This window comes from Salarias fasciatus, chromosome 14 (assembly GCF_902148845.1).
Source record: "Salarias fasciatus chromosome 14, fSalaFa1.1, whole genome shotgun sequence".
NCBI classification, from domain to species: Eukaryota; Metazoa; Chordata; class Actinopteri; order Blenniiformes; family Blenniidae; genus Salarias; species Salarias fasciatus.
In genome coordinates this window covers 37688756-37700929 of record NC_043758.1, presented here as the reverse complement: position 1 = coordinate 37700929, position 12174 = coordinate 37688756, and the positions used below count along the sequence as shown (strand labels likewise).

General features: G+C 43.2%; 1 protein-coding gene across 1 annotated transcript; it reads left to right on the top strand.

The window, feature by feature from the left end:
• Positions 1-7537: 7537 nt before the first annotated feature.
• On the top strand, positions 7538-8461 carry LOC115399963 (odorant receptor 131-2-like). Its single transcript, XM_030107629.1, has one exon. The coding sequence runs from the start codon at positions 7538-7540 to the stop codon at positions 8459-8461; it is 924 nt and encodes a 307-aa protein (XP_029963489.1).
• Positions 8462-12174: the final 3713 nt, after the last annotated feature.

The window sequence follows — 12174 nt, the reverse complement described above, 5'->3', positions numbered from 1 at the left end:
AGCCTCTACTTATTTGTGCTTCTATTTTGGGAAAATGCAGTTACAGTAGTTACATTTGACCATCATTACACAAAGGCATTACTTCACAAAAGTGAAATGTTGAATATTATTACCTGTATATGCCTGGTACAGTGTGGACTGAAGACCACTCTCACCAGCTGTTGTTGGCTTTCGCACCACCACATCACTCACAGGTTCTGGATGAATTCCCTGAAACCAATGGTGAAATATGTTAATTTTTGTAGAGAATTGTAGCAATACATAGTCTGTGTCTGTTGTTTTTTTTCTATTAATTTCAGGACACAAACAAAAAAGACAACATATGGTAAACACAAGCACTTAATGAAAACAGAGTAAATAAACTACCTTATTAAACACCCACCTGAGTTCTTGCTCTATGTCATTGTTGTAGATTGCTTGTGCAGGCCAGAGATGGAGGGACAGTCTGATGAAGTAGGGCCACAGTGTGGTTGAAAAACCCTTTTCCTGCTGCACAGCTACAGGAAAACACCATCACACATCCACTGTCAACAGCAAGAGTCATCTGTACAAAAATGGATAAGAATGATGAACATCCCCTTAAACATTGGACGTCGTATGGACGTCCAGATCATGTCCATATTGCGTCCGTCCGTCCAAGACCAATTATCGACCTATTTTGGACGTCCAAAATAGGTGAGGTATTTGGACGTCTTATTATTACCCAATTTCGACGTCTAGATGACGTTGAAGATCTGGACGTCTAAATTAGGACCCAATGTCGACGTCTACATGCGGTTGAACTTTTGAAATTCGGGGAAACTTTATGTTCTTTGATTAAAAATGTTTACCATCTGAACGAGATGAGCAATGACATATTAAGTATGAAATGGGTTTTGATGTATTTCATTTTTGTTTCATTTTGAAGGGCGACAGACAGGAAGTTCTGTGTCTGTGTTCACTTATTGGCTGCCATAGTGTATATTAACTTGACTGAGTGAACCCGGAAGTGGAGGTGTGTCAGATGCGTACGCTTTACTGCGAAAGCCACGGAGCTGGAGACGCTGCTGTCGGGCTAATTAAGTGTTTTTCCCTTAATCGCTGGTCCAGTGGTTGTCGGGGAACCCTGATTCCTGTTTTGTGGACCGACAGTAGTCTGGAGCCACCTTGGACCGGCCGGTCACAGTCCCTTTTGAGGGCAGTCAGCACCATAGCATGCTGGGACAGCGGATGGGAGGAAGAGTTAGCTGCAGATTCCACTGGTCCGGTATTTTGAGTATTGTGAAGTTTTTGCAATAAAATCTGTTTAAAAAGAATTGGATTGTGATCGTAGTTTCCTGTACCTGTGAATTTTGGCTTGTCAGCAGGTTGGATGCCGTCTTTATGCATTTCGAGTTAGCATCTGCTGGTGATTGATTCAAATGAAGTAATAGGAAAATAACCTTGGCAAGCATGTCACCTTCTACAATGGGACTTTATGCATAGTAAGCAGTATAAAGAATAATAATTTACCATTGGAAAAGTGTTTGTGTGATGTTAACCCCGCCTTATATTTCTTTTTCTTTGACTCTGTTTGTTTTCATTGTCTCGTAAAGATAGAATTATGTCTAATAAAAGAGCCGCCCAAGCGGTTAAATTTAGTACTTAATTTCATCAAATTGTGAACTTTGGAGAAACACAAAAACATTTTTTAAACCCCCACTTTGTTTTGTGTGTATTGCACTGTATTTCAGGATAAATAATTTTCTGCAAACTAGTGGTCACCCTCCCATTTACTGAATATTCATTCAATAAATTAACATCTCAACAGGTAAGTCTGAGGATTGCAGAACAGTAAGTCATGAGTTCGAATCTCGTGTGTCACCCTTCTGCGATGAAATGCTGAAATGACCGAGAGAATAAGCTGGAAACTTGGACTGCGAGCCCAGTGGTGAGATTTTGGTCAACTTAATTTATATTTTCCCCACTTTTTTTGGCCCTTGTCTGGAGGTTGCTGGGAAGTCCAACAATGACCTTAAATAGACGTCGATTCAGCGTCTTTTTGCGCAGTGGGATGACATCATGGAAATACGTCACTGTCAGTGGAAATAGATGGTAACAGCTGATGGCAAGGGGATTTTGTAGTGCAACCGCCACAACCCTTTTTTTTCCAAAATAACTAACTTTTACAATATATTTTCACACACACACAGACACGACTTTATTCAGTACAATAGAAATACACCACACAAAGCTGGTTTGGTTGAGTGGGGATGCACGCTTCTGGCCACGGATCTCTTATAGAAACAGATAACATAGCAGTAGAGACTTATAACCTATGGAATGAAGTGAAATAAAAGGACAAAAAGAGCGGAGTCGAGGCTCCTGTACAAGGTAAGGCTAGGATGGACAGCACGTCAGCAGAGAGAGCTGCAGCAGCAGGAGGGAATTTATGCTCTCTGTGGTCAAACCTCTAGTTTATGAGGCTCCTGGCTTTTCCTCTGCGACCGGCAGCACCTTGCTCTCACTGTCACCTGGCCATTTAATGCATTTGATACTATGATGACGATAAGACACGCACAGAAACACGTCAGCAGAGAGCTAACGCTGTTAGCTGTTGGGCTAATCAATGATAGCATTCGTCGAATATCATATCTCAAAGACGTTCACAGAAACAGCCAGAAAGAGAACAAACGGTTGTCGTCATGCTGCAAATGAAACTTAGATGTTTGGATACGGTTATCAGGATCTACACATGAAAAAATATGCCTAAATACAGTCGCTAGGGTTCAGAAGCACTTAGGCTAACATGCTAACTCTCTACTTACGTGTTTTCCTATGAAGTTTTCGTGGAAAAACTTGTATCCTTTCTTCATCTTTGACTTTTTTGTCACTGACTTCTCTTCCATCGTCCTTTCCACATCAGCGAAGGAAATGCTGGTTAAATATTAGAGACGTACTGAAAACGCGACCCATCTTGGAGCAAATGAATGGACTTGGCGCTGGACCGGAAGAAAAGTTACCCACTGATTGCATATTTCCGGTTTTTGTGAAAAAGGTCTATAGGCACACGTCAAAAATCTTGGTGTTATTTGGGCCAGTGAAGTCAAACTCGACAGACAAACAAGATCTGTGTTAAAACCAGCTTTTTCTCAGTAAAAATAAAAGGAAAAAGTGGAAAAACCTTCTCGTCAAACAAGGTCTACTTGCAAATCCTTTAATCTTGGACTGAGTCAGTCACTATGCCCTCTACAGGTGGCCCTGAATGCAGCGGCCTACCGATTGGCTGCCAAGAAACAGCATGACCACAATACACCTGCCCTTGCCTCTTTGTTTTGGCAGCCAGTTCATTTTAGTGTTCATTTGAAAGTTTTATTAATTGTTTTTAAGTGTTTGAATGGTCTGGTATCGTCAAACTGAGTTGAGTTTGAGCACTTTAAAACTTTGCTAAAAAGCCATTTTATTTTGTTTGGCATTCAGTACTAGCTGAATGAGTAGTCTGGGCTTTTGTTTTCATCCTTTTTTTATCCTTCATTTTTATCCCCTATTTTCTCTTTTGCTCTTCTTTTACATCCATCCATCTTCCACCGCTTATCTGGGACCAGGTCACGGGGGCAGCAGTCTAAGCAGAGATGCCCAGACTTCCCTGTCCCCAGACATTTCCTCCAGCTCTTCTGGGAGGATCCCAAGGCGTTCCCAGGCCAGCCGAGAGACATAGTCTCTCCAGCGTGTCCTAAACCTAGGTCTTTCCCAGGGTCTCCTCCCGGTGGGACATGCCCGGAACACCTCCCCAGGAAGGAGTCCTGCTGGTATCCTAAAGAGATGCCCGAACCACCTCAGCCGGCTCCTCTGGATGTGGAGGAGTAGCGGCTCTACTCCGAGCTCCTCCCTGGTGACTGAGCTCCTCACCCTATTGCTAATGGAGTGCCCAGCCACCCTACGGAGGAAGCTCATTTCAGCCGCTTGTATCCGGGATCTTGTCCTTTCAGTCATGACCCAGAGCTCATGACCATAGGTGAGGGTGGGATTGACCGGTAAATTGAGAGCTTCACCTTTCGGCTGAGCTCCTTCTTCACCACGACGAACCATCACTGCAGACGCTGAACCGATCCGCCTGTCAACCTCATGCTCCATCCGTCCCCCACTCGTGAACAAGACCCCAAGATACTTAAACTCCTCCACTTGGGCCAGAGTCTCTCCACCAACCTGGAGAGGGCAAGCCATCTTCTTCCGGTCAAGGACCATGGCCTCGGATTTGCTGATCCTGTCGCATCACACTTGGCTGCGAACCACCCCAGTGCAAGCTGCAGGTCCAGGTTCGATGAAGCCAACAGGACTACAGCATCTGCAAAAACCAAAGATGAAATCCTGTGGTCCTCAAACCGGACCCCCTCCGGCCCCTGGCTGCACCTAGAAATTCTGTCCATAAAGATTATGAACAAAACCAGTGACAAAGGTCAGCCCTGGCAGAGGCCAACATGCACCGGGAACAGGTCTGACTTACTGCCGGCAATGCAGACCAGACTCCTACTTCGTTCATAGAGACACCGGACGGCACTTAACAAGGGGCCCCGGACTCCGTATTCCCGAAGCACCCCCCACATGACACCACGATGGATGTGGTCGAACGCCTTCTCCAAGTCCACAAAACACATGTGGACTGGTTGGGCCAACTCCCACGAACTCTCGAGCACCCGATGGAGGGTATAGAGCTGGTCCAGTGTTCCTCGACCAGGACAAAAACCGCTTTGGTCCTCCTGGATCCGAGGTTCGACTACCTGTTGAATCCTCCTCTCCAGTACCCTAGAATAGACTTTCCTGGGAGGATGAGGGGTGTGATCCCCCTATGGTTTGTGCCATTGGTTGTGCACATCCTCCAGTCCCCGTTTTTAAAGGGGAACCACCACCCCGGTCTGCCAATCCAGAGGCACTGTCCCCGACCACCACACCATATTGCAGAGATGTGTCACCCAAGACAGTCCCTGCACATCCAGAGATTTAAGGTACTCAGTAGAATCTCATCCACCCCCGGTGCCTTGCCACCGAGGAGCTTACCAACCACCTCGGTGACTTCAGCTTGGGTGATGGATGAGTCCACCTCTGAGACCTCAGCCTCTGCTTCCTCCATGGAAGAAGTGGCGACGGGATTGAAGAGGTTCTCGAAGTATTCGTTTCACCATCTTATAATATCCCCAGTTGAGGACAGCAGCTCCCCACCTCCACTGTAAACAGTGTTAATGGAGGCCTGCTTTCCCTTCCTGAGGCGCCAAAAGGTTTGCCAGAATTTCTTCGAGGCCGACTGGTAGTCCTACTCCATGGCCTCCCGGATCTCCTCCCAGACCCGAGTTTTTGCCTCCACAACCACTCGGGCTGCAGTTCACTTGGCCTGCCGGTACCTGTCAGCTGCTTCTGGAGTCCCACAAGCCAACAAGGCTTTATTCATTTCTTATTCTTGTCTTATTACCTCCGCCAAGGAGGTTATGTAATCACTTCGGTTTGTTGGTTGGTTGGTTAGTTGGTTGGTTTGTTAGCAACATTACAGAAAAAGTTATGGACGGATTGCAATGAAACTTTGTGGAAAGGTGGGCCTTGGGCTAACTTAGAATCCGTTAAATTTTGGTGATGATCCGGATCACTGTCTGGTTCCAGGAATTTTTTTATTGTTGTTGGTGACTGATTTGAGCTGTGGCGGAGGTCTGTGCTCTCTGAGTGCCAAATTCTAGTTTTCCAAAACAAAGGTTCTTTTCCAAAGACCAGAGTGGTATTTTGTTATTTACCTGACGGTTTCGGCAGCTGTCAGCTGTCTTCTTCAGAGTGTTTGTCACGTGATGTTGTTGTGACGTATCTTGTCAGCTGATTTATACAGGTTTTGGTGCTATTCTCCCACTAGTGGAAGTGGGAGAACAGCGCCATCTGCAGTCCAACTTCTTGAGTACAGCATCCCAGGTGTGTGAAACCGTCGCCAAAACCGTCAGGTAAATAACAAAATACCACTCTGGTCTTTGGAAAAGAACCTTTGTTTTGCATTATAACTTGGAAGAACAATGAACCTTTTTGGACTAAATTCTAGTTTTATTTATGTTCTTGGATATGTATTTATTGTATGCAAGGTGATATTGTACCCCTGTTCTACACTTTGGTCAACCAAGGTTGTTTCTAAATGTGCTCTACAAAGAAACTTCGACATGACTTGAGCTGACTTGACAACTGTTGTTTGAAGACTCAGAAACCATCAAACGGCAGTGTGTGAGCAGCCAGACCACCGCGAGGAGGAGCTGTCAGGTTATCGTGGCTGTTTTAGATTCTTCCACATGTGACTAAGATCCTTGTCTCTTCAATAGACAAACCATAGATAGGGTATAAGGATGGGTGTAGATTGTGCAAAAAAGAGTTTGCACACCAATATGAGGGGCCATACAAGACTTCATTCTTTCTAGCCCTCCGAGTCCTCCACATATATTTTCTCTCACACACATACATTCTCCCTTCACATGCATACATCCTCCTAAATAATAATAACAATAATAATAATAATAATATGCCTATGTACAAAGAAAGTATATACATGTCAGAGAAGAATGTATGCAGTCAATTTATAGTCTATTGAGCATGGTGGAAAAGAAGGTCCATCATTTATTGCACTGTGATTGGCTGCGAAGCTCCTGTTCAGGTCATAGTCAACATGGAAGGTGTAGTGAAGTCTGAGTGCTGCTGCAAGCCATTGGGGTGTTAAGAAATGGTTTATCATCCCCAGAAACGGCCAGACCACCGGTTTCTTCAACACTGCCCGCCTGGAATGCACAGGTGGGAAACAGCCATACCCATATGGGTGCGAGTTTGGCTGAGAACATTGTAGATGCTTTGGACAGCAAGTGCGACTTCACCCACACGACTACCGACTGCAAAGTGTACATCCCTGCATATGGGTGCTATTGGTGCGGCTAGCTTTAGCTGCACCAATAGTGCCAGCAGTAGTTTGTCCATCGAACGTCACCAAACAGATGGAAATTCATTGCTGCAGCTCATGTTCTCAGCTCTGCTGCTCATTCCACAAATGCAAGGTTCTCAGAAATGTGGCACAATTCAAATGGGAACTAAACGACATGAGAGAATCAAATAATCTACCATAGCACAAGTCTTTCCACTTTTTGTTCATGATTTGTTTGCATTTAATACAACCAATATTTTTTTTTACACAGTAGTTAAAACTGATGAAAGAAGTCAAACTTTTGTCATCAGTCAGGAACTTTCACAGCACACTGTGTAAGGAAGTGGGGACAAACAGCCGTCGTTCTACATAGTCATGACAACACTAATTGTTGACGACAGCGTCCTGATGACAGGATGTTGTTCCTACTTGGTCCAACATGCATCTTTAAAGCGTGAGTGGAGAGGGAGGGCAGCAGAAAGAGTTTGTCTCTGCTGTGACTCTTGGTGATTGATCAGTGCAGGGAGGGTTTGTTTAGCTGAATGAGTTTCATTCATCTAATCTGCAGCTGCTTTCTCTCCTCTGTATTCACTGTCTTGATGATTTCTGGATGTTGGTTTTGTCTCCACAGCCTCATAACTTTAGACATTTATGGCCAATAACAGCTCATTCACAGATGGTAGTACATCAAGACGGAGGATTGATGAGCGGGTGATTCTAGTTCAGGTTCTGGTGGTTGTTTTTCTTTCCATCAACATCATAATGATTGTGACCTTTTCTATGAAGGATGTTTTCTACACAACCATGCGCTACATCTTGTTTGCACATGCATTGATGTCTGATTGTGTCACTTTATTCACCACTAATCTGATGCTGATTTTGAGTTTCACTGGCAATCCTGTTCACATGTTGTCATGTCTCATCATGTTCATATTGACAACTGTGTGTATTTTTCTCACGCCTCTCACTCTCACAGCAATGACACTGGAGCGATATGTGGCCATCTGCATGCCGCTGCGTCACGCGGAGCTGTGCTCCACCCGCAGCACCCTGCAGGTCTTCCTCATCATTTATGGCCTCGGCGTCATTCCCTGCTTTCTGATTGTGTTGGTTTTCTTTGTGTCAGTGCCGACCAACTACAAAAGTTATATTAGGTTCTGTGCGGCAGAGATTTTTATTGTGCATGAATGGCCGAGTCACATGAGGTCAGCTGTGAGCCAGTTTTACTTCCTGGTCATGTTTGTAATAATAGCTTTCTCTTATATTCATGTTTCAAAAGTGGCCAAAGCAGCATCAGGAGAGAACAGAAAGTCATCCAGGAAAGGTCTCAGGACTGTTCTTCTTCATGGTTTCCAGCTGCTGCTGTGTCTCATCCAGCTGTTATGTCCAATGGTAGAAGCTGCTATTCTTCAATCAAATATTATGTTGTATGAAAATGTCAGATACTTTAACTACATAATGTTCATCATCGCTCCAAGATGTATGAGTCCTCTCATTTATGGTGTGAGGGATGAAAAGTTTTTCCTTGCTCTAAAATATAATCTACTCTGTGGCCTCTTAAAGAACAAATTGTGATTTCTTAAACAGGAAAAGTTAAAGTGTTCACATGGTCAACAAAGTATTTTTTTCAACAGTTATTGAATCACCACACCAACCAACCTCACATTTAGAAGATTCTATGATTTAGTGTTCATTCACTTTGTACATCTTCAAGCTGAGTGCCGCGTTCAGTTTTTCACATTAAACTCAATATGTAATTTGTGATGATGATGGTGTTGACCGACACCCTTCATCCATCATACAATCTGAACTCACTCAGCGTTTCAGCATCGTCCAGAGGATGTAAATATTTCACAATTCCATCAGCTTTAAAGCTAGGGTTGGCGATTTGAAAGAGATACATTTTTTTAAATACTGGTTAAAATGATCTTTATGACCCGATGGGAAGCAATTCATGGCGTGTTCTTAAAGTAGTTTGGAAAATATCCACTATCTACAGCAGGAGTAAAACGGGAAAAACAGCAACCAATAGTCTTGACGGGACACCTTTTTTTAAACCAATCAAATCCCTTCGCCGTTCAACCTGCCCCCTGCGCGTACATGTCAATGGCGTGCACTGACCCTGGTTCAGTGCGCGCGTAGAAGGACGGAGCGTCGTTGCAGAATGGCGGAGAAGAATGTCTGGAGCTTTACTTACCGGTGAGTGCGCTGTAACTTGGCGTAGTGCAAATAAAGAAAAACGAAGAAACGAAGCGCTGAGGACAGGTTACGCCAGGAACACACTGGACACGGAAGTGCCGCGCACGGAACGTCTCCGCGTCTCTGCTCCCAACGGAGCTCCTCCAATGGGGTGGGAGCTGGGCGGAGCCTTGGGAGATGCTACATTCGTGCTACATGCTAGTTTTCCAAGATCGCCAACCCTAGCTTTAAAGTGTCTGATTTGAACTGCAGATGAATAATTGTCTTCATGTGAATGAATGAAAAGATCATTCCAAGAAAAAGCAGAACATTTAAAATTGATGTCACAATTTGAAAAATCTACTTTACTTACTAAATACTCAAGATTCAAAGTGGCTCAGTTGACATAGCCAAAATGGTTTGATGTAAAATGGCATTCATGTAATTTTGATTTTAAAATGCCTTCTGACAGCTGCCAAATTTTAGAAGTTCCTTTGTTCTGTTTCTCTTGTTAACTCTTAAATCTACATGTTTCAGTCTTCTCTGAACTTTTATCTGATTTTATCCCTTGCTCTGTTCCACCAACACAAACGTACTTATCATCTGCCAACATTTGGCAAAAATATTTTCTCAGTGTATTGCTGTATCTGTACCAACATATGTGGTCGTATTATTCATTTTCCATTGCCATGATCATAAAGTTATTGTATGTATTAAAAATATATATGGTAAAAAATAAAATAGACAAAAATAAACAAACTGCAAAGTCACTTTTTTTTAATACAACATTTTAACTGTTTGGGTGGCAATAAGCTTTAAATTACCCCACTAAGAGACGTGACACACAGATTCAGATGTATTTCATACTTTTACACAGATTATCAAGTTTTTACAAAACAAAACAGAACGGAACAAAACACCAAACCCCAAAACTCACAGAGTATGGTTGCTAAAAAAAAAAGAAAAAAGAAAAAAAGTAGATATATGTACTTTTCTATAATATGTATGTGTGTACATATATGTATATATATATATATATATATATATATATATATATATATATATATATATATATATATATATATATATATATGTATATATATATATATATGTATATATATATATGTATATATATATATATATATATGTATATATATATATATATACATATATATGTAGTAACCTGTAAATATAGTTTAGGAAAGACTATGTCCTGTTTTTCTTAAGCTTTCATACAGAAGATAATATATAACCCATTCATCTATATTATTGCCCACTTGGCCACAGTAGCAATATTTTCAAAAAAGCCCAGAGACCAAAGTAACTCAGAGTCCACAAGACCATGAAGACATTTAAAAACAAATTAAAGGACTTTAAAAGCAATCCCAAAACACACATGGTGTTATGGAGCAGGCCCAAGTCTCAGGTGCAGAAAGCAAATGAAGACAAAAGTTGGAATGTTCAAAAATAATTTTATTGAAAATAACAATTTAAAAAAACAAACAAACAACAACAAAAAAACCCTTAACTGAGTCCTAGGTAATGACAGTCAAGTCCTCCACATGGGTTTGCAGATCCAGGAGGTTTTTTGCAGTCAGATGAACTGAGCTGATTGGGTCTTTCCAAGCAGGGTTGCTGAGGAGCTGGAGTCTCCATGAGAACGGGCTTGCAAATCCATGGTTACTCATTGGGTACAGATTCAGAGTGGACTTCGTTGTTGGAGCATGGCCAAGTTAATGACTGGGGCAGGGATGCAGAAGTGAGTCTGGAGCGTTGGCTGTGCAGTACTGTGGTTGAGTGTAGGGTGAAGTATTAGGCCCCGCTAAATAGAGCCACTTCTCATCAGGGAAGTGTAAAATGAAGTCCATAGCAAATAGGATGAGTCTTCGCTTCTTTATGTTCAAGTCAGCCATAATGGTGGGACTTGGAGAGCTCTGAATTTTCCCAGGTGGTACCATCTGTGAAACGTTTGAGAGCTACTGTTCCAGAGACACTGGAGGTGTGAGATACTAGTTTTGGAAAGACCAGTTAGAAGAGCCGTGGCAGTGGGGTATGTTCGGCTCAGCTGTGGGGGCCAGTTTGTGAAAGTGGTTCAGGGAAAGCACTATAGAGAAGTGATGGTAGACACCTGCCTCTAATCATCAGCTATTGTCTCTACCCCTCGCTCTCACAGTAGTGGCTGGGACTCAAAAGGAGCCTCCACAGTGAAGGATAGGTTTTTTGTTTTGCTGACTGGAGAGAGGCCTGGAAAGGCATGCCAAGTTCTTCTTTATAAACCCCCAAAACAATAAAATCATAAATCATACATTCAATATCAACTTGTTTCTCATGTACAATCATGTCTACCGAACACTGTCAAAAAATCAAATCAATCACATATCTACTCTAAGTTATTTATTTATTTGTCCATGAACTACTCCTGAACAGCGCAGGCTGAAATCTCCACATCCCAGCTTCACACTCGCTTGCCATCCCCACAGTTTACTGTCATATTTTGTTTTCTGTGGCGCTCTGGCGATGCGTATACCGACGCGACCTGCGCGCAACGCGGTCACAAATTCTGGCTGCTGCGCGGACGTCCGCAGATCGGTCCGCGCAGACCAATGCGCAACGCACACCCACGCAGACATGTGAAGCATGGACGGGCTTTAAATCTTATTGGTTAACGGTTATTAACCGGTTAAAGGGCGTCGGTTAACAGTCATAAAAAAATATATAAAATGTGCATCCCTAGTTGGGTGTTGTGCTTCTGATGTCTCATTCAATATTTTCATTCTTCCACAGAAAAGCAGAACCAAGCTGTGCAGCGCAGACAGGTAAAGGCCAGCTTTACAGGAGCTGATCAGCTTCAAGAAGAGACGGGGTTGTTGTCACTGCATGTCCACTCAACGCTTTCATCCTCCTGGACACTTGTTTCAGTTCCTGAGCTGCTTCCAGTTCCAGGGTCTTCTGGCCCACTGAAGAAGCATCCTATAATTTGACCTTGATAATTAGCACATACACTGATGCAGGGGCGTCAAACCCAGGTCCTGGAGGGCCGCAGCCCTGCTTCAACACACCTGGAGGTCATGGAGGTTCAGGACCAGGTTCAGCAGGAAGTCCGATAACAA

Coding starts and splice junctions, on each gene's coding strand:
- LOC115399963 (XM_030107629.1), top strand. CDS start 7,538: ATGGCCAATAACAGCTCATTCACAGATGGTAGTACATCAAGACGGAGG.